At 30.8% G+C, this 24,751-nt stretch overlaps 1 protein-coding gene across 3 annotated transcripts in view; it reads right to left on the reverse strand.

The window, feature by feature from the left end:
* Positions 1-24,751, reverse strand: part of LOC126883268 (transcriptional regulator ATRX-like) — a 442,769-nt gene that overhangs the window by 144,021 nt on the left and 273,997 nt on the right. For all 3 annotated transcript variants that reach the window (XM_050648594.1, XM_050648595.1, XM_050648593.1), the window contains 2 exons: positions 18,609-18,784; positions 9,627-10,018 (listed from right to left, as the gene is read on the reverse strand). In XM_050648594.1, coding sequence (XP_050504551.1) covers positions 9,627-10,018; positions 18,609-18,784 — 568 coding nt within the window. The remainder of the gene's footprint in view (positions 1-9,626; positions 10,019-18,608; positions 18,785-24,751) is intronic.

Genomic DNA, 24,751 nt, shown 5'->3' on the forward strand with positions numbered 1-24,751 from the left:
ATGAATATATTCACTCGCAAATAACCCGAAAAGTATTTACTTGTGAGGTCAAGACTAGTGAAAAAAACTATATAGTCAATTTATATTTTCAACATTTTTGCAGAAACAAAAGCAAAAAAATAATACAGATTAATATGATAGTGACTGTTGCGTTAAAATTTTGAATACGGGCCACGTACAATAACCGCGTGTTCTTGGCTAGTTCCTTGAGTAGGGAGAATTTTACACTTCCCTCTAAGGCTAGTTCCAACAAATTTAAGCTAGGCGCGCCACTATACGGGCAGGTTTTAAAGACAACAAAATAATGCATAGGCTTTCGTATCTTTCCGTATTTATCAATCAACGCTTCTACCGTCAATATTCAGGCCTCGCTCTTCCCAGTTAAGGTACTAGTACACTTTAGAAGATCAAAAATAAGCATTTTTCAAGTTTTTTTTTGTCAGAACCTTTATTAACAATGAACATAAATCTTTTTACATATTAATATCTAACTCTTAGAGATTGACGGTTTGCCGACGACACTATTTTGTTAGCCGAATGTCTTGAGGATTTACAACAAATGGTTGACAGAGTGGTAGAAGTCAGCCAAGAAAACGGACTGTCCCTAAACACAAAAAAGACACAATTTATGGTAATCACAAAAGCTCAACAGCGCCAAGAAAGCATAACAATACATGGAGAACAAATTAAAAAGGTTGAAAAATATAAATATTTGGGTACAATAATTAATGAAACTAATGAGTACACAGAAGAGATTAAAGCAAGAATAGGACAGGCAAGAAATGCTTTCAACAAATTGAAAAAAGTATTCTGTAGCTGGGACATTACAATTTCTTTAAAGATACGACTTCTGAGATGCTACGTATTCTCCGTATTATTCTATGGGTTGGAGGCTTGGACATTAAAGAAGGATGTTTCAGACAGATTAGAAGTCTTCAAGTTATGGGCCTACAGAAGAATATTAAGAATAAGTTGGGTGAATAGAGTCACGAATATCGAGGTGTTGAGAAGAATGGGAAAAGATAAAGAGGTTTTAAATACAATTAAAGTCAGGAAACTGCAATATCTGGGACATGTTATGAGGGGCGAGCGTTATAACTTGTTACAATTAATAATATAACGAAGAATACAGGGTAGAAGGAGTCGCTGAAGAAGACGCATCTCCTGGTTAAACAATTTGAGAGCTTGGTTTAATTGCACTTCTGCTGATCTCTTTAGAGCAGCGGTATCGAAAGTGCGAATTGCCGTGAAGGTTGCCAACCTTCTTAGAGGAGACGGCGCATGAAGAAGAAGAAGAGATTACAGAAAATATATCTTTTTCATTCATGAACCTACACTATTATTGTAGAGGGCGCCAAAGTGGAGACCTCAAAAAAAAAGTAGTTCCAATGGCGGACAGTTAATCTCAGAATTTTGATCTCTGAAATAAAAAAAATCGTACGGCATTTGAAAAAAGAAGGTTTCTTACGTGACAATTTACGTTAGGGAAAAATTCCGCAAAAAAGATTTTACGGAAATTTGAAAAAATTTTGTGAAAAAATCGCCTGTTTTTCTTGGTTAAAAAATATTTATTTTTATTTTTTGGTCAAATTGTGGTAAATTGTCACGTAAGAAACCTACCTTTTTCAAATGCAGTACGATTTTTTTTGTTTCAGATATCCCAATCCTGAGATTAACTGTCCGCCATCATTTTTCGAAGCCTCGACTTTTTCGCCCTCTACAAAATTAGTGTAAGTGCATAAATGAAAAAATATATATTTTTTGTATTCTCTAAGAGTTAGATAATAATATGTAAAAAGTTTTATGTTCATTTTTAATAAAGGTGCTGAGAAAAAAATTCTTGAAAAAAATAATTATTTTTGGTCTTCTAAAGTGTACTAGTACCTTAAGTTTATAGTGACATTATTTGGTGTGTATTTGTCTTTTGAGTTTATTCCTCCTAGTTTTCCATCTTTTCTCTAATTTATTTGTTATTACTGGAGATCTAGAGAAATTCAGCTTACTTTTTTGGCTATTACTAGCATGATTATTACTATACTATATTACCACTTACGCAACATTTATAAATCAAAGTCAGCATTAGACAAGGTGACAGCCTCAGCCCATGCCTATTTAATTTGATAATGGATGAAGGTATAGCTAGTGTTAACAAAATTAATCAGGATACAGAATGGGTATCCGAACAATGAGAATACTTTGCTACGCAGATGATGCTATCTTAATAGCCGATAACGAAGATGACTTACAACGCTTAGTAAAAGTAAATAAAAAAATTAAAATAACCGCCGAAAAGTATAACCCGAGACTATCAACAGAGAAAACCTAAGATCCATAAGAGATAACGCACTTAGAGATAAGATACGAAACAAGGACACATTGAGAAAGCTAGGCGCTAAAGACGTAGTGAAATGAACAAGAGCACAACGACGCATGTGGAGAGACCACGTAGATCGGATGAACCCTGAACGTGTGGCGAAATGGACGAAGACACAGAAGCCCAACACCAAGCGACCCATAGGAAGACAAAAAAACATGGTACGAGAGCTGCAGCTCCCGACCGCTGCAGAGACTGTAACAGAAGAAGCAGGACATAGTCCTATTTAAAGAAGAAGAAAAAATATAAGAACAGAGCTCTGATTATAAAGATAAGAACATGGAACGTGCAAATATGTTGAGTAAAGGAAAGATGCACGAGGTTGTAGAAAAAGTAGAATATTACTATTAGAATATTATTAGATTATTAGTAGAATAGATGCAAAATGCAAATTTGGATATAAAGCAGAAAGACGAAGCAAAAATAAAATATTACAGCAATGAAAAAACAGTAATACGAAGATCACCACAAGAAAAAAATAGTAGCAACAAAAAGAAACTAATATATACGAGCAATTGAAACAACGAAAATACATTGAAAGCCACAACTGTACAAGACTATAATCAGACTTTATGTGATCTGTGGTTGTGAAACATCGACACTTGCTGAAGAAAGACAACGATGACCTAAAACGCTTCAAAAGAAACGTTTCATAGATATAGCAGGGTAGCCTGCTATATCTAGGGCTTACGTTATACAAGGAAGGTAAAAGGGCCAGTGCTTCGCTTCAACCGCTTATTATCATCCCTGGTTTTACCCAAGGTATTTTATAGATATCTGTTTTGAGATGGCTTGAATCAAATCAAATTGCTTGAAAATAACTCAAGTAATAATATTTGAGTTATCCTCCCACTCAAAATGGTCCGGAACATTGTTTAAATAATCGAAATGTCAAAATATGAAGGAGAAATTCGATTTTTTTATTGGTTTTTTAATTATAACTTTAAAACTATTCATTTCTGAGAAAAGCTGTACTGACAAAAGTTGCGTAAATAAATTTCCTACAATATGGAATTGATTAAAAATTTAAAAACGCTGGACGGAAGGGCCGCCCGAGAACTTTATCGTACCGATCTATTATCGTTATCGTACTAGATACTGGCATTCTATAAAAATAACAAAGTTACTCGTTATTTTGATATTTTAGAAACATATTGTATACTTGAAAATATTTTATGGTTCTACGCATCATTAATTCCTGCATTTGAGAAAATGTTCGGGGACACACTATAGATTATTGCATAAATCAATAGAATATTAGTCATACTTTCATTTCAAATTAGTTCATTTTTCTGAGAAATTAATAGTTTACAATATTTGCATTTTACTGCATGGATTTTAATGAAATTTTGGGAGTAGCCCAAAGCCCAATCTCGTAATTCAAAGTCTATCCTATATACTATATATTATGGCGCTTTTATCATGGGGGCGGTTCCCACCACTTCTCGGGGATAGAACATTTTTATTTTCGAATTGCATGGAGCAAAAGGAAGAATTTTAAGAAAATTTAAAAATGCGCTATATAATTTGATCTTATTTTTTTCACCCGTCCAACTTTTTGATTAGTTGAAATATTAAGAGGCATTACAAAAGAAAAGAAAAACAATGCATTTAAATTCTGGTGGATGAGGGGTTAAATGTATGTACTTGTCATTTTTCCTTAAAGTACATTAGTCATATATTTTTTTGCACCATATCTCGCTTAGTTTGAATGTAACCGACATTTAACGGTGCTCGTTTTAAAGGCCTTTTCAAACACTACAAAAGCATGAGCACTTTGAGCATGCACCAAAAAACAAACTCTTTTTACCTACCATATCTCTTTTTGTATTATAAATAGAAAATTTACGAAGGAACTAATCTCTTTGTTATTTATAATCTAAAAAAAATTTTATATAGTGTTTTTAGTTTGATGCATAGTTTTAAAGGTATTCACAAAAAACCGTCCGAAAACGTGTCATTTTTAAATGAAAATGGCCAATTTTCAACTACGCATAACTCAAAAAGTATTGAGTTCTCAAAAAAAAGTATAGATCAGTTTTTGCTTAAAAATAGCACTTCCATGCTCACTTCTAGCCACTTCCATGCTTATTTTGACCAACAAATTTTCCACCCCCTTGAAGGGGTGGGAATTGCCCAAGATAAAAGCGCCATAGTATATAGGGTAGATTTTGTTTCTTGAGCTATTCCCTACTTACTGTGAAAATATCAAGTACATCGATGTAGTAGGATGGAATTCGGAGCCAAATACCCTCATTGACTGCCCTATAATAATGCTCTGCTATGATCGCGTGAGAGGGGACACACAAGATTCTAGCAAAATTTCTGTTTTCTGTAACTTTTCTAGTTTTTGAGTTACGGCAACCAGTTTTATGTCATTGGAAAGGTAATTTTACATTCTTTCAAAATATGTAAAAATATACGGGGCATGTAAAAAATTAAGTTTTTTTTTTCATTTCCCGTTCAACCGGAAGCTATATTGTGGGTAAAATTTATTGTGCTAATAGATAATAAAGTACTATATATGTCTGCCAAATTTCAAATTTTAGTTTCTATTACAGAGGAAGTTACGGGCACTCGAATACTTTTTTATAAAAAATTCATAACTCCCCTCCTATGAGGAGTTAAGAAATCTGAGTAATGTTATTCAATTTACTGATAGGATATCAAAAATATATCAAAAAATAAACAAATTCCTTGGATCCATTTTTGAGAAAATCTAGTTCAAAGTTATGTCAAATTTTGACCCCTTAAATATAGGCAACCCATAACTTTTTCTGAAAAACGATAAATTCTTGTTATAGCCCCATCTTTAGGCTATATAAATGTTTTTTCAAATTAAATTTATCTTAAACAAGTTTTTAGATTGGTAGGGAAATGTATCGGGTGGGCGGTCGGCCATGCTGGGCGCCATTTTGGATTTGGAAATGTCAAATTCCGTATTTCTGTTTACCTATCGATGAGCTAACTTTAAGTTAAATTTCATTCGTTTCGGTCAAAATTTGCAAAAATGGGCCCCAAATAACCCCCCTGTTTCGGTCCCCCTTTGAGAGGTTTTTTTCAAAAACTTAGTTTCTCGACAAAATTCTCTTAACCTTACTCATACCGAATTTCATCGAAATCGGTCCAGTAGTTTTTGCTGGGCGGTGGCGACATACGTACGTACGAACATACGTACGTACATACAATACGTACGTACATACTTCCGACATGTTTTTTTTTATTTGCTTTTTAGACTCAGGGGGACTCAAAACGTTGAAAAAAGTGAAATCTGAAAAAAAATTTTTTGCACGATCCTATAACTTTATTATACTCATACTACGTATGTAGTACGATAAAGTAAAAATAGTCACCCTCTTTATGATATAGTAAAACAACACTGTAAATTTAATTAACATCGGTTTAATAGATTGTGCAAAATAAATTTTGCAATCCAACTTTCGCAAAAAAATTCATTTTTTTTTAAATGTTGCTGGACTGAAAATAAAGCATATTATAGCAAGTTGATTTTTTTTGCTTATAGAAGTGTACTGTACCTTTCATTTACAATTTGAAAAATTAAAATCGATTAATTACCACGGCGTCAGGAAATTTTTTAAATAAACATTAATTTTTGGTGCTACGCGCAGGACAGCGGTGTTCAATTCACACAAGTTGATTTCCACCAAAATTTCTTCAAAACTTTATCTAATATATTATTTTCTTACTCTATATTTTGTTGTATTTTAATATTTTAATTCCACAAAAATCGAACTAATTTTATTATTGTTTGTGAAATATTGTTTAAACAATTACATATGTTTAAAAATAATAAACTTTTATTCTCTAAGTTAAAATATATGAACAAAGAAAGTTTTTGCTAAAAAAGTGTTATTTCAAATGATAGAGTATGTGTTTTTATTTTGCAATAAAGAAATTTATTCATTTATATCGAAATGTAATAAAAAATAAAATGTATCAATCATTATCAAAGGTCATTGGAATGCCCAATCAGAGCAAACTATCCGCTGTCCTGCGCATAGCACCAATAATTAATGTTTATTTAAAAAAATTCCTGACGCCGCACAGTGGTTCCAAATGCCGAAAACGTGGTCATGAACCTTTAAAAGCGTATATTGTTTAAACATTTTGGAATTACTTTCGTTCTTAAGGGTTTTTGGCATCGCTAATTACAAATCTGACATTATTTTTTCTGAAAAACAAAATGGCGGATCCAACATGGCGGAAAGAAATTGAAAATGTCAATCAAAAAGGAAAATTTTTTGTCAAATTTGGTAGGTTAAGGTCGCTGATTACAAATCTAACATTATTTTTTTTAAACAAAATGGCGGATTTAATATGGACGAAAGAAATTCGAAAATTTTATTTTAACCCCATTTTTGTTTAAAATTTTATATTATAAGGGACTTTTGAAACTGCTGATTACCAATACATTTTCTTTATGAAGTACAATATTCAGAACCTATTACTTATGTACAACTGCCCATACATACTCAACAATCGCCAGAATCATGTAATATACGTCATTTCTCACTTTTGTATTTAAACAACTGCCAGCAATGCATAGGCAGTTATAGGCAGCTAAACCAAAGTGATTCTGTATCTCCTTACTATATATTTTAAGATTAATAAACATTAGTCGCAGAATTATGCAGAATTTTGTACTTTTTGAATGCATCTTTACAAAATTTTAATTATGTCAAGTATATTTTCACTATTTATGCATTAACAAATTTCAGGCACTTATTGTTAATAAATGTTGATTTAACTTATATCTTACATTAGTTCATACTTAAAAAAGAAGAATCTGCTTTACAGCGATAAAATTGATAAACTACAAAATGTTTTACAGCGTTTTCAATATACGCGTTCTTTTTCACTTTCTGTGCCGGCCAAAATAACCCCGGACATACCTCACTTGTTCCTGAGCTGTGAACCAGAATACATCCAGTCTGATCCTCACACCTACGTATTAGGACTCTACGATAGTATGAGAAAACAACTGTAAACATGAAAATCCCTAATTAGGGACTTCTTTTTCGCCTCATGACCACGATTGGAACCACTGTGCGCCGTGGTAGTTAATCAATTTTAATTTTTTAAATTTCAAATGAAAGGTACAGTACACTTCTATACGCAAAAAAACTACATGCAAAAAAAAATTTCAACTTGCTATCTGCTTTATTTTCAGTCCTGTAATATTTTGAAAAAATGAATTTTTTTTGCAAAATCTGGATTGCAAAATTTATTTTGCAAAATCTATTGAATCGATCTTAATGAAATTTACAGTATTGTTTTACTGTATAAAGTTTTTCTCGGTGAAATATGAATGTCCTAAGTGTAGCATAAATGGTTGAAAAACGTAAAATGCGAATACTTGTTTTTGTATGGTTTTTTCGCAATTATTTTAAATATTTTCCAACAAGGGTGACTATTTTTTAAATTTTTAGCCAATTCTATATTGCAGGAAATTAAATTACGCAACTTCTATGTCAGTACAACTTTTCTCGAAAATGAATAGTTTTAAAGTTATAAACGAAAAAAAAACATGGTTGTTCCCTTCATTTTTTGACATTTTGATTATTTAAACAATGTTCCGGACCTTTTTGAGAGGGAGGATAACTCAAATGTTATTATTTGAGTTATTTTCAAGCAATTTATGCAAAAAAATTTAGTCACCTCTCAACGTCCAAATGTACTAATATTTTTACAGATGCACCCTGGTCTAAATAGATTTATTGTGATACCATAGGTAAATTACAGAAATGGTCATATATCTCGAGAAATACACTTCCAAATGAAAATCCAAAAAACACGTGTTTCATATTTTTCACCAATGAAACACGAAGTCCCACTTCACACCCTGGAAGTGAGTTGGGGGATAACTCTAAAATCGTAAATAGGAACTCCCATTTTTTATTACGGTTTTGGATTCCTCGTTCAAAAAATAAGTAACATTGATTTGAAACATTTTTTAGAATTGTTGATAAATGGCGCTAATAAATAGCATTTTCCGATTATAGCGCCATCTACCAACAATTCTAAAAAATGTTTCGAATAAATGTTATTGATTTTTTCATGAAGAATCCAAATCTGCAATAAAAAATGGGGATTCCTATTTAAGATTTTAAAGTTGCCCCCCACCCACCTCCAGGGGGTGAAGTGAGGGGTCGTGTTTGGTGTCATCCTATAGGTTTCTGAAAAATATTAAACACGTGTTTTTTGGTTTTTGGTAAATTATTTACCTATGCTATCACGATAAATCGTTTTTACCGATTATAGCGCCATCTATCCACAATTCCAAAAAATGCCTCGAATAAAACTTTGAATTCGACGAGTTAATCAATTATGCCGATATAGTAAATTTTATTAATTTTGTTTTTCAAAATTATAGCCCTAACTAAAATTTATATTGACATTGGCTTTATAATAAATTGAAGAGTTTATTTCAAAAACAACCAATGCCAATTTTATGAAATTTTTAACTATACCTACTAAATTCGCTCTACCGAGATTCACTTTGACACATTCGGAATAGGAAACATAAACACAAAAATTCCTACCTCACACTATTAACTGCTAAAATCAACTTAATCTTTCATTAAAAAAAGAAGAATTATTAGAAATAGTGGGACTGTCTACTAATCTCATAAAATTTTGTGGAGTTTATTTCTACAAAATATTTTTATTTTGTACAATAAATAATTTTCTCATTTGTTATCAATACATTATAATGGTGTAAATAAATAATTATTGATTGGCGTAAGATTTATGTTACTTTTATGTCTGTTTACTATTAATAATATTGGCTATGAGCAGGTGCGTTGGTTGTGTAGTAATTTCCAGTCACTTCTGACAACTGAACTTTTCAAAAAAGAAATTACTAACGTCAGTATCAAAGTGAATCTCGATAGAGCGAATTCAGATTAGTGGCACTACTTGATAGCAAATTAACATTTACATTTGTCAGAAACTTATCGTGACAAAATCCGCCATAGTCCTAAAATTATAACGATTTGTAAATACACTGTTTTTGACTTAAACATTGACTTACTATTATTTTATTCAATTTTTATTCATTTCTAAAAATTTACATTTTTTGACATTGGTTGTTTTTAAAATAAACCCTTCAATTGATTTATAATAAATAAAAATAAAATAAATACGATTCTAAAAACAAATATAGATTTTATTAAAGTTTAATAATAACGGAGTGCAATACGTAAAATAATAAATATTATAAATTACTTACAATTTATCACCAACCTCCTCACATTCTTCAATAATTGTCTTTAAAACTAGCATCTTATGTCCATACTCCAGTTTTTCAGAAGCATCGGTAGGCATTTTATCTTTCCACCAATTTCCCATATCTATAATTTCATCGTCTTCACAAATAACATCTTGTTGTTTGATTTTTTTATTTTTAGAGGCTTCTATAACGTTTAACAAATGAGGATGTGCGCCTATATATTGAAGCATGTGGACGTCTGAGAGAAAGGTAGACGCTGATTTTTTCTCATCTGGGGGATGTCTATTACAATAGTCGTTGTACAAATCACATTGAAGTTGATGCAGTTGTATGAACACAGCATAATCTAACATTTTTGGCAAATATATCTCCAATTCTGTGTCTTCGACTCGCTAAAATATGTCAATTAAATAAAAAAGTGGCTAACTTTGACAGTAATTAACCTAGGCGAAAAGTTTTTTTTGATGTTTCGTGTAAAATTACCAGCTTTTCAAATCCCATTATAGTTTCAGGCTACAGTCAATATTAACAAAGTTATTCAAATTGTTTACAAGCCTAAAATGACTCTACTTTAGTAAAATGTTTTCGGAGTGATAAAATTGACTTTTAAATTATTTTTTTTTTAATATTTTGAAAAAATAACTATTTCTGAAAAAATAAACAAATAACAAAATTCTATATCATTAGTATTTTCTGAACAATAACAATGCGAAAAAAAGCTATTTGGTATAAACAAAGTGAATAAAATTTAAACTAATTAACGAATCGTCTTAAAAATTTTTGTGCATTATATGGACTCTTTGACTCAACTTTTCATACAATATGAAAGTCTTAAGGTCATTTTCGCAAAAGTTATAGCAATTTTTTTTATTTTAAAAATTTTAGTTTTATTTTGCCATTTTCGAAGCAACAAATGATCGGACCGAAATTCAAAAACCGCCATTTTAAACCTTGGCTCATCTACTAAAACAAGAATACTATAAATACAATATGTAATTACCCTATTTTTACCTGTAGCGATTTAAACGAAAAAACTGCGATTTTGACCCTTATTTGTTAATAACTAAATTTCTCGTCCAAACTGTGACGGGCATTTTTGTATTTATAATATATTAGGTATATATAGTACCAAAAAAAACCAATTTGCAACCTGGCTGCCAAGTGTCCCGAACATGGTACATTTTTGCCTTATTTCCCTGGCGTACAACGACAGATTCGCGCTATTTAGAAAGAGAGAGCAATACTTTGAAAATGCATGCGTCAATCGCAGACTATCTTTCTATGGTTTAGGGTAGAATTATTAATCAGGATTCCAAGTGATCTTAAATATCAGACACAATTTTACACCAAAAAGGTACTCTTGGTAAAACTCGATACTGCGTACCATGATACTATAAATAAAGTTATTGTATAAAATACATAATCTATTATATAAAATATATAATGTTATTTATAGTATCATGCTGCGTACCGTTTTCGGAATATTTTGATTTGAATATTATGAAGTAATAACCGATGCTGTGCGCTTATTCTTGAATCGAGAGAAAACTTTACTCCCCACTAGGCTAACTCACTTTTCTACTCCTTCATAATTTCTCTCGATTTTAAAAAGCTGTATTCTTGAACAGAGGGAGTAGAAAGGAAGGAGAGAAACTGTGAACAGTGTTTCCGGATTGTTGTTGAAAATTTCAACCAATCACAAAAGTTAATTATTGGCAAATGACATGATACCGTCAACTGTCAACCTGATCATGTGTTTTTGTTTACAATTACATTTTACATTATTGTTCAACAAATAAAACAGACGTAGTTTTTCTGTAGACTATATGTAGAGTCTCTGAGTATTTTCCTAAATAGATCTCTTGACTAGTTGTTTTGATTGTGGCTTTCAATTTCTTTGCATATACATGTTGTGATAGTAGTATTGTTTATCAGCTTTGCACCTTTGTTTTATTTCTTTGTTGAGGTTTCTTAAACTCAATATTAAACCAAAGAATACATCCATCCAATGGATGGAGTATTCTTTGATTAAACTGTGCTTAAACTAGCCTTTATTTTCTCTTTCTGTATGCAGTCCATGTGGTGAGACCGCTCCCGTCTGGAAAAATTTCTGATTCGGTTTCGTTGTGGATTCCTATTCAAAAATGTCTCCTTTAAACAAATCTGAAGGGTGCCGGGTGGAATTTTTGGGCAGAAATTGTTTAAACAATTTTTTTAAACAAATACAAAAGATCACGTTTTTTTGCTCCGGAACATATATTTCTGAGTTTTGTGGATAATTCTGAACAAGAAAGATATCTTTCAAATTTTCTCAGAAATTGATAGTTTTCGAGTTATACGCGATTTAAAATCTGAAAAATGCGAAAATACGCATTTTCGAGGCTTAAAAACTCATATTCAAATTAGTATTTTTAAGGTTGCCAGATACTTATTAAAGATTAAATATTCAGCTTCAAGATTCTGAAGAGTGATCGCGTCTAACTTTAATTTATACCGTTGTTTTTTAATTCTTAAATATGCGTCTTTATCCGATTTTTTTGCCGGTGCGGCGCGCCCCCTTTCAAAAATCTCCTATTTTCCTCCGAAAAATATTTTTTTTAGATTCTTTGGGACATTCTAAATAAAATAAGTTTCTTGACATTTTTCTCAAAAGTTAATACAAGTTTTAAAGTTATAAGCGATTTAAAATCCGAAAATGCGTTTTTTGTCATTTTTCGAATTTTAAATCGCTTATAACTTAAAAACTATTAACTTTTGAGAAAAATGGCAAGAAACTTATTTTATTTAGAATACCACAAACCATCTAGAAAAAATATATTTCGATGGAAAATAGGAGATTTTTGAAATGGTTCGCGCCGCACCGGCAAAAAAATCGGATAAACACGCATATTTAACAATTAAAAACAACGGTATAAATTAAAGTTAGACGCGATCAATCTTCAGAATCTTGAATCTGAATGTTTAGTCTTCAATCTAAGTATCTGGTAACCTCAAAAATACTAATTTAAATACGAGTTTTTAAGCCTCGAAAATGCGTATTTTCGCATTTTTCAGATATTAAATCGCCTATAACTCGAAAACTATCAATTTATGAGAAAATTTAAAAGATACCTTTCTTGTTCAGATTGACCCAAAAAACCTAAAAATATATGTTGCAGAGCAAAAAAACATGATCTTTTGTATTTGTTTAAAAAAATTGTTTAAACAATTTCTGCCCAAAAATTCCACTCTGCACCCTTCAGATTTGTTTAAAGGGGACATTTTTGAATAGGAATCCACAAAGATTGTGTTCTCGTGTTCTCACTAACTTTACATTACGTATTTTGTTCGTTATTCAGTGTCAAAAATACAATTATTTTTGTGAAATACAATTATTTTTATACTGACAGCTTTTGACATAGTTCCTCATCGTTTCACGAATATATGAAACCAACATATTTTTCATACCGTCGAAAAGTTATCATGAAGGTAATACCTTTGGAATGAGGTAAAATGGGACTCATTAATGAGTGTGATATATTTTCTGCATGCCTTTAGACCTGGTGTATATCCTTTTTAGTTTGAACATTGATCTTAAATTTAGTTTTTTTACTTTATATAAAGCACCCTTTATATTCTGTGGAAAGTCATACATCAGGTAGCTGTTATAATATTGTTTAATATAGATACATAAACGGAGTGTTGTAAGGAACACCCAAATACATAGAAAATATAGAGACAAGGGGACATGTATTTTGTCAAATAGAAAATGTATAAACCATGTTGGCCATTTTGTAATAGAATATTTCAAAAATATTTTAGCAAATAACCACCTATTTTGTTAATACCCCTATGAGCTACCCTTCGTGCCATAAAAAACAATATTCTTGTTTATTATATATATCGTAAATTGTGTAATTGTAACAGGCAAGCCCTCTTTTATAAAAAAAAAATCACTTCTGTCTCCGTTTGGAACAACCTGAACTGCTAGCAAGTTAAAACAACATACTACAGTTGACGAAGAAGACAGTTTTAGATCGTTTTCTTTTTCTAATTGACTTTGGTTCTTTTTATTAAAGTGAGGATCAAAGCCTTCCTGTTTTTTCAGCTTCTCTTCATTGGATAGATTTTTAAAATATTCACAGAAAAAACATGCAACTTTTTTGGCTGAAAAAAATTTAAATAAAATAGAAAGACAATTTTTCCATATAAATGCTTTTTAATAGACTGATACCTAATTATTTTCTGTGCACTGCTTTAGACACAACTAATACATTTCAGATAAGTTCAAGTCCCCCTTTAAATATATTCTCTGTGTGCGAGCTCAGCAGTAATAAGATTCGATTACAGGAAAAGAATATATATGCCTTTTTGCGAAAATATTTCTTTCGTCATCTATCCTTGGACATTCAGTCTTTGAAAATTTTTTTAACGTTCAAAGCTAACTCTGAAGTGTAAAATTTAGAAATCTAACTGTTTGAAACTGAGAAAATAAAACGTTTAGGAAAAAAATCAGTTACAAAATGAAACAACTCGAATTGATACACTTTGGAACTAAAATAATGACCATTTCATGACAAAATACATGTGTGACATCTTCACTGAACGTTATTATAAAGTTCTGAAGCTATTTCTTTGTGGCATTTTTGTAATTACATAACTACATATTCTAATTGGGAAATAAGCCACAATTTAATTGAAAAAATAATTTTCTTAACGTTTCAACTTCCAATTCGGACGTCGTTGACAAAATATTAATATATACTTACATATTTAATATCATTAATCCGAATTGGAAGTCGAAACGTTGATACAATTATTTTTTCAATTAGATTGTGGCTTATTTCCCAATTAGAATAGTTAATTATAGAGTTGTTACCATTTGTAATTCGTAAATATTGGTTATTGAAGCACTTCCCAATATTTAGCACGAAACCCCTATAATTCAAAATTTTTACTTATTGGAATATCTATGTATAGATATGTAATAGACATTATTCTATAGATATGTAGATAGAAACTTATCCATAAATCTGCATATAGAAGTTTGTGGATTGAAGGATAAGTTTCTGTGTAAAACAATAAGATCTAGCTATGACATTAGGAACCCTCTCACTAAAAAAATCATCTCTAAATTGTAATTAAAAACCCTAGGCTTAAGAGTTAGATACAATCTGATCAGCTAAAATATTTCAGACAGAAAAGATTATATTATGTGACAGAGACATACATAGAAGACTTACTATTGCAAAAACAGCTATGAATATGATGAAACTGGTATATAACAATTTGGAAAAATTTAACCATAACAAAGCAAAAGTTAAAGCTGGTAAGAGCTCTAATTTTTCCATAGCCACATATGCATGGGAAACATGGATATTGGAGAAAGCAGATAGAAATAAAATAGACGGTTTTGAGACCTCTCCGCTTTTTTAGGATTATGTATTGTTATTTTCACTCCGATTTTCAATTTCTCTTACACACTATCAAGAGAACATGTTACTTCCTTGAGGAGTGACATTTCTCTCAAAAATTAAGAGAATTTGTTTCAAGAATACAGCATTTTCGGTTTTAGTTAGCCCACTTTTACGTCACTTTCTCTTACCATTTCTACTCCCCGAAATTCAAGAATAAGGGCCCTGGTGTGAAGTAATGATAAATCGATGCCTCAGAAGCCAATCGGTGTAAGTCAATAATGCCTGGTTGCACCAACAGATCTTAAGCTCCAGCTTAGCTAAGCTCTACTTATAGATAGGGCCTCCTTTAATATCACTTACGTTGCACCATACTTTTAGATTCTTACCTTATTATCAATTATATCTATTATTATATTATGGTATTCTCATTGTAATATATTATAATTATATTATATTAATTCTTATGATATTCTCGACTTAAGCTTAAGATCTGTTGGTGCAACCGGGCATAAGTGTTTAAAATGAGATACTAAGATGTTTCTGTCAATAGTTGCAGAAATATAAGTAGTTATTAAAAACAAATAAACTGTCTTTATTTATCATAATATAAGTAGTCTGGGCTGATTAACGGAGAATAGTCCATTTTTGGGAAAAGTTATTTACCAACAATTTTATTGCTGGGATCGAATTATAAGATCCTATATATTAATAATATAGGTATGCAAAGTCCACAGATAGTGTGCTACTTTTTTTATAAACAAAATGGCGCCCGAAATTCGTGTTTTTTTTTCAATTATTGCTCTATAACTCCGAAGATTTTAACTTTACAACAAAAACACTTAAATAAAAATTCACCGTGATTAAATTCTGCATAGAGACATGTTTTTCCCGATCTGCTCCGACGAAAATTTTCCTCGGAAAATGCGGGTTTTCCCAACAAAATCTTTAATTTTCAAATAAAGTTTTAGATAAGTAATTATTTACCAATAATTAAATAGTTTGGTGACTTAAAAGCCTTCTTGGTTTAGATTATCGTTCCAGAAGCTGGTGAAAATTAAACGAATATTTTAGCAACAATTCAATTGTTAATTAATAATTTACGGTCGCAATAATTACCAAAATAATTATGATGCACTGATCAAACTTTGAAATCTTATAAAGATGAGATGCCTATTTAACATTTTGTCGACAAAATATAAATTTTTTATTTTTTTGCATAATCTTTAAATGTTTAAAAAAAATAGTTATAAACAAATTAACGTTTCTCAGAAAGTTTTTATTATATTATAATTTTAAAAAATAGCTAAAATGCGCATTTCAAATATCTTGAAAATGAATGCTTTAAAGTTTTTTGGAACCATTTGCAAAAAAGTTATGAAACAGCAAAATTAACATACTATTACTACGGTGTTAATATTTTTTTTTAATTCTTTCAAAGCGTAGAAATGAGTTTAAAGTACAAGCTAATTATTTATAAAACAATATCGATTATCAGCTTAATGGTTATATTTTAATTAAAGATTATAAATATATTTTTTGTAATTTACACGCGCGAAAGTAGAATAATACAGTACCGTAGCTACCCGCCCACATACACAACTCGCGCGAGTTTAAGCGTGTCAGTCGCTTCGAGTGAACATTTTATCTCCGGCTCTGTATCAAGCCTACTTTCGCGCTAAAAATTACAAAAAAAGTATTTTTAATCTTTGATTAAAATATAACCATTGCACTAATTCTTGACATTCTTTGTGAGTAATTAGATTGTACCATAGACTCACTTTTAAGCTTTGAAACAATTAAAACAAATTATAAGCAATGGAGATATCGTATATTTATTTTGCTGTTTCCTAACTTTTTTGCAAATGGTTGAAAAAATTTTTTAAAGCATTCATTTTCAAGACCTAAGAAATACGCATTTTAAGTATTTTTTAAAATTAGAATATAATAAACAATTTCTAAGAAATCTTAATTTGTTTATAACAATTTTTTTTAAACATTTAAAGATTATGCAAAAAAATGAAAAATTTATATTTTGTCGACAAAATATTAAATAGGCATCACACCTTTATAATCTTTCTAACTTTGATCAATGTCTCATGATTATTTTGGTTGTTATTGCGACTGTAAATTGTTAATTAACAATTGAATTGTTGCTAAAATATTGGTTTCATATTAACCGGCTTCTGAATTTATAATCTATACCAAGAAAGCTTTTATTTCACCAAGCTATATAATTATTGATAAATAATTACTGGCCCAAAAAATGTATTTGAAAATTCGAGATTTTGTTGGGAAAACCCACATTTTCCGAGGAAAGTTTTCGTCGGAGCAAATCGGGAAAAACATGCCTCTATATATAATTAAATTGGGGTGAATTTTTATTTGAATATTTTTGGTGTAAAGGTAAAATCTTCGGAGTTATAGAGCAATAGTTGAAAAAAATACGATTTGTCGGCGCCATTTTGTTTATAAAAAAAGTAGTACACTATCTGTGGACTTTGCATACCTATATTAATAATATATAAGATCTTATAATTCGATTAAAGCAATAAAATTGCTGGTAAATAACCTTTCTTTGTACTTTACTAATTAGACCAACGTATTATAACTATTTTTTTTTTCAAAATTTAAAGATTATGCAAAAAAAAAAGAAAAATTTATATTTTGTCGATAAAATATTAAACAAGCATCTCATCTTTATAATCTTTATAAGTTTGATCAATGTATCATGATTATTTTGGTTATTATTGCGATCGTAAATTGTTAATTAACAATTGAATTGTTGCTAAAATATTCGTTTAATTTTCACCGGCTTCTGGAATTACAATCTATACCAAGGAGTCTTTGATGTCACTAAGTTATTTAATTATTGATTAATATTTACTTACCTAAAACTTTATTTGAAAATTATAGTTTTTGTTAGGAAAACCCGCATTTTCCGAGGAAAATTTTCGTCGGAGCAAATCGTGAAAAACATATCTCTATGCAGAATTTAATTTCGGTGAATTTTTATTTGAGTGTTTTTGTTGTAAAGTTAAAATCTTCGGAATTATAGAGCAATAATTGAAAAAAATACGATTTGTCGGCGCCATTTTGTTTATAAAAAAAGTAGCACACTATCTGCGGACTTTGCATACCTATATTATTAATATATAAGATCTTATAATTCGATTCCAGCAATAAAATTGCTGGTAAATAACTTTTCCATGAATTTTGCTAATTAGCCCAGAGTAAAGTAACATATTCATAAATACAAACAAGGAAATAATAATATTATTATATATAATAAGTGTTAGTGTTATAGTATAATAAGTGTTATATCTCATAAGTCATTTTTAGGGAGAATGTGACTTACACCGTTTGACTTCTCGAGGCATCCAAATATAGCTAGGTATATCTCGATTTTCTCTAAGTTTGCCGTGGGAAACTGACGTTTATTGATTGTTATGACGAATTCAACAATAATACATTGGTTCTTGTTGACATCAAATTTTGTTGACAACCAATAACAAAAAATAAATCCAATACATAAACAGGTTTACAAAACTACAAAATACGCATTTCATTACCAACAATACCAACTTACCTGAACAGTTTCACCAAGAAGTTTATGCAAAACGTGTGTTCTTTTTCTCATTAAACTAATGTCATAAGAAGTAGAATCTTCATATTGGCCATTTGTTATAGGATTAACAAAATTGGTTCTAAATTCACTTAAAGTACCCAGCAGATTTGGCTTAACAAAATGAACCATGTGGTAATCTAAAACAAACAACATATTATTTAAGTTAATTTTAACAGACTCCCGTTCTTAAAATTTACTATTTTATTAAGAAACAAACCACAATTTTACTGTTACCATTGCATGTGGTTGTCTTTTTAAAGACAAATCACATGCTATGATTTTTATGACGGATATTCTTAAGTGAAAATTGATTTCATGTAACTGAACGAACTATCATCAATTGAAGTTGTCCCAAAAACGTAACCCATAAATACAGTCAAACCCACTTATTAGAATACCGGTTAAAGAAATATCCCGGTTTAAGGAATAGAAATTTGAGGTCCCGAAACGTTTATACTAGCAATCAATGATCGGTTATTAGAATATCCCGGTTATAGGAATACTTTTACTTGGTACGTATACTATTCCAATAAGCGGGTTCGACTGTATTGGCAATATTTTAAAGTAGTCTACTTTAAAATGTATAATATATTGTCCTTTTCATGATCATTTTTCAGTGCGTAACAAATGATAGGAAAAAGGGTAAGTCCGTGATAATACACATTTATGACATTTATTCTAACATGACATTTTAGTTAAATCTGACAGTTGTCAAATTTTATTTTCAATTTGGAATAAAAACAAATCAAATGTGTTTCTTGCATTTATAAAATGGTATTTTCTTTGATTTGTATAGTCTTAAAAATTATACAGATTATTTTTTTCACCTGTCAAATTCTGACGTTTTTGCTTTTTCAGCCAATCACCACGCGTCGTTCTAGACAATCATTGAGTGTAATACTGATAAAACAGCCTCTTCCTTGATAAAACAGTCTCTTCCCTGATAAAACTTAAGGTACCCTAAATTTCACATAATACGTACATATAGTATTTTTACTACAAAAGCGATATTACGTAGGTCAAAATTTTTGACGTAAGAGAACTGTCAAAACATTAGAATGTGGCTATATACAGTGATGAGCGCGCTAATAACCGGCAAAATAGCTTAAAAGATGGAAAATCTATTAAATTGTGAGATAAAAAGAAATGCGACTAGTGGAGGTGGGATTTTATCGGTATTAACTTATAATTTACATTACCATTATGGATAGTTTCCACCTTTAAACGTCAGTTAGTTAACTTCGGTCATAATTTTACGTATGACGTTCTTTCAAACCTATAATAGTTTTAATAAGTTATGTATGGCTTCTTCTTCTTTTGTTTATTGGCCTCTACCTGCATGGGTATTTGGCTAGTCCATCGTCTTGGAATAAAGGAATAATCCCTTATTCATCTACAATTTAGAGTTGATATCGGACAAATACAACAAAGGTAAAAATTTTTCTCGTACAGGGATAACTGCCGACCATTACACAATCTGCTTCTACTTCTTCTTCTCGTTCTTTAGTTAATTGGCAATTTTGAATTGTCATGCGACAAATACAACAAAGGCAAAAAGCCTTTCTAACACAGGGACAACTGCCGATCATTACAAGATTTCCCTGGTGTAAGCTGGGCGAATTATCCCAAGGGATATAACCCAATAAAGGAAGAAGAAAAAGAAGATCATTACAAGATTGCGTAATGTGGCCTCGGTTAGCTGAAGTGAAGAACCCAGATGATTACAGACTGTTATTATTACAAAATATTGTATTGGTATTTTACCCAGATTTGAATTATCTAGTCGTATGTAATTTCTTACATATTGTTCAAATTATTTATTATTTTATCCATTCATTTTCAATATTTTTCTTTCCTCATAACTACGTATGACGTTAACATGACATTAACAATTTTTTTGATTTCGCATAAAGTAAAAATCAATTGAAGACAATAATGCAAAATAAAAACAGTTTAATTAGTACCTAGTAACCTTTTATTCTAAAATTAACTTAATTTCTATCATGATTTTAGACGTCTCGCATTCACTCATGTCACTACAGAACTGTCGAAGGTTGTTTCAAATCCCACATTTGTGATTTTTTGCAATAATTAAATATTAAAATTTGAAATTATTGAGTTATTAACTCTAAATTGTAGATTATTAAGGGATTTTTTCCTTTATTCTGATAGGATGAGCTGGCCAAAATATCCATGCAGGTAGAGGCCAATAAACCAAAGAAGTAGAAGACATACATAACCTGATAAAACTGAGTTTGAAGCTGAAGGAACATAATACGTAGAATTAGAATTATGACCGAAGTTAACTAGCTGACGTTTAAAAGTATAAAGGTGGAAACTATCCATAATGGTAATGTAAATTATAAGTTAATACCGATAGAATCCCACCTCCAGTAGTTTCATTTCTTTTTATCTCAAAACTTAATACATTTTCCATCTTTTGAGCTATTTTGCCGGTTATTAGCGCGCTCATCACTGTATACTGCCATGTTTATAATAAACATGGCAATAATGAAAAGTCACACTCTAATGTTTTGACAGTTCCCTTACGTCAAAAATTTTGACCTACGTAATATCGCTTTTGTAGTAAAAATACTATACCTGTGTTTACTAACTTAATTTATGAACAGCCCTGGTACATAGATATTTTTAAAACACTAACCACGATATACTCAGATTTTCTACAGTTTTTATTTTCAAAATAAATATTTCTAAACTTTTCATAAACGTCAAACAGAACCGATGTAAACCGTACACAGAACACAGAACTAATTCTTCTATTTTGTTGCCGATTTCAAAAAACCAGTGTTATGACATAAAAGGATTCGAATATTTACAACGTAATATTTTGGAACAATAGTTACTTTTAAAATACACATTATATTAGTAGAATTAGTAAAATAGTTCTAAAATTACATTCTCCTAATTTATTATTACAAAAACACGGGTAAATAATAATTAAATAAAATGCATTCACCTGGGGGTTAGGCAAAACCAATTACACCACTGCACTGTGGTGAACTCACCCAGCGTAGCTGGGTAAGACCACGAAGCAAGTAGGCCGCGCAATTTTGACCGATTTAAATTTTCGCGATTTAACATCGTCATAATTTAATTTAAACAAAATGGACGTTAGCGTTAGATTTGGTGACAATAATCATGAACAAATTAAAGATTTGTTAAAAAATAATACGCCTCAAAATACAATTAAGACAAAAAGGTCTGTTTCGACACAATTTGAGCAATTTTGCACAGTAAGGAAATATCAGTTGAATGATAATACAAGTATTCAAGAAATTGCAAAAGTTCTTTAAGATTGGGGAATGAATATGAAGAAAATGAATGGTGAAGATTACAAGGAATACTCTGTTAAAACTATTTGGAATGTAACAGCCAAAATGATTCAAGAAAAATATTTTTCAGAGTTTAATATAAGTTTTAACCCGTTTATCGACATTGAATTTAAGAAGGCAAGAGACGTGAGAAATGCAAAAAGGAAAGAGTTACAAAGTCGTCCCGAAAAAAGAAAACAAAGTGCTATAGCGCTGGATGAAAAAGAGTATTTGAGTATTATAGACTCGTGCGATGAAAATAATCCGCTAGGATTAGAGATGAAATTTTTTCATGTTGTCTCTTACGAGTTAGCATGGCGCGGTGGTGCGGGTGTTCATTGTAGAATTGATTATTTCAAATATGAAATAAACAATGCCGGCAAAGAAACAGGAAGGATTGAATGTAATCCAATTTTTACCAAAACATGCCAAGGTGGTCAAAAAAAGTGTTCGGATTCAAAATGGCTGACATCAAACATTAAAGATCCAGAAAGGTGCCCAATAAGACTATATAAAAAAATCATGGAGAAGCGTGGTAAAAATATTACCAGCGATAGATTTTTCCTTACCCCAAATCTATACTGGCAAACAGGTAATGGAATATGGTATAAAAATACTCCCATTGGACCAAATGAAATGGCTAAATGGTTGAAGAACTCTGCAAAAAATGCGGATTGGACACACAAAACCGAAAACTAACAAATCATTCAAGCCGATCCAGTGTAGTATCTCATCTTTGAGTGTAGTATCGTTAAGGCAGGAATTCAAGAACAGGAGGCAATAAAAATAACTGGACATGCCACAGCTTCTTCGTTAAAACCTTATTTACAAGTTAATGAAGAACATCATAAAAAAATTATTAATAAACTTAGAACAACTACTACAACTGAGTGCATTGCCAGTACATCAACTGCGACTGTAATTAATGATACTGAAAGTGACGACAGATTAGACGTTACGAACGACATTGGAAAATCTCATATTAGTTATAAAAATTGTGTTTTTAATAATTGTTCATTTTCGATTTAAACAGTTTTTTATGCATTAACAATATAATAAATAAATTTAAAATCATAAATCATAAATCATTAAATCATAAAATAATTTATCTATAACCTACTTAAGACATTGATCCTAGTTGTCTTAAAAATATTTCACAGATGTCCGTATTTACTAATAATACATATTGGTTCACAAAATAATCTTTTCAAATACCACTCGTCCTCTAAATTTTGCTTGATAAATTTTTTCGTTTTCATACTTAAACTTCTTTATTTAGGGTAAAATCACTCAAACAAACCGAAATCAGGTAAAATCACTCGTCCTTCGGACTCGTGATTTTATCATTCGGTTTGTTTTCGTAATTTTACCAAATAAAGAAGTTTTCGTGAAAACAAAAAAAATTATCGATAAAATTTAGAGGACTCGTGGTATTACCTTTGATTATATTTGTAATATTATTATCTAATTAAAAAAAATTATTTTTTTATTATGGCGCCATCTATCGACAACTAGAATAACTATAAGAAATGTTATAAAAATGTCACCGACGAAATGTAATCACCGACGTGCCTTTTTTCTGTCACATACAATTTAATGCGTTAGAAAGAAATCGAAAAACTGTGACGCACTGAAAGATGATCATGAGAAATACTGTCAGAATTGTCAATATGAATGAGTCAGATTAAATGAAATTATCAGTAGTAATTACACAAGAGCTCTAAAATAATTATTGATTTGTATCCCGAGTGACACTTTGACAGTTTTAATTTCACGACACGAAAAGGAGTAAAATTACATATGTCAAAGTGTCATGAGGGCAAAACAAATCGATAATGAGAGTAATTCGGTACGATTATTTCATGAATTCAACTGTCTTTTTTAAATCATTTTAACTAATATTTTATTGATATCTTAGCCTGACTATTTGCTAAATCTGTTTATTGTTGTTCTCTGTGACAAGTTGTAAAACATTAATTGTCATTAATGCCACGGAATGTATTTTTGCGTATCAACGAAGGGCATCTGAGGTAAAATACTTGACGACGGGAAATTATCAAACATTATCGGGGGTAATTACACAAGTGCATCAAAATTATCGATTTTGCTTGAAAGCGTATTGCCTAAAAACTACTAAGAGCTCATTTTCATATTTTGAAAATCCCTCCTCCTTCGGAGTCGGGCTCTTTCGCCAAAATGTGAAAATGAACGAGAGTAGTTTTTAAAAGGCAATACACTTACGGGTCGTCCATTAATCACGTGATGTTTTTTTTGGCATTTTTTAACCCCCCTCTCCCCCTTGGTGACACATTGTGAGGTTTAAGACCACCTATATCACGTGTAGGCTCTTTACTGGAATCAAACAGCTGTCGTCAAGGTGGATAATGAAACAACGCAAGCTGAAAAAATTCTCAGAGGTGTAAGACAGGGATGCATTCTCTCCCCACTACTGTTCAATCTATATTGAGAAAGTATCTTCCAGGAAGCTCTTGAGGAATGCGAAAGCGACATCAAAGTAAATGGTGCCTGTGTCAATAATATACGATATGCGGATGACTCGGTCTTAATAGCAGACAATATAGAAGACCTCCAAAACCTTCTTAATAAAATTGGAGAGCATAGCGAGAACATGGGACTTAGCATCAACATAAAAAAAAACGAAGTTCCTTATAATCAGCCGTCAATTATGTCAACATCAAAATGCAAGACTAGCATATTATAACAACCAAGATGTAGAGCGCGTAAAAAAGTTTAAGTACCTGGGAACCTGGC

This window comes from Diabrotica virgifera, chromosome 4, assembly GCF_917563875.1.
Source record: "Diabrotica virgifera virgifera chromosome 4, PGI_DIABVI_V3a".
Classification (NCBI taxonomy): Eukaryota; Metazoa; Arthropoda; class Insecta; order Coleoptera; family Chrysomelidae; genus Diabrotica; species Diabrotica virgifera.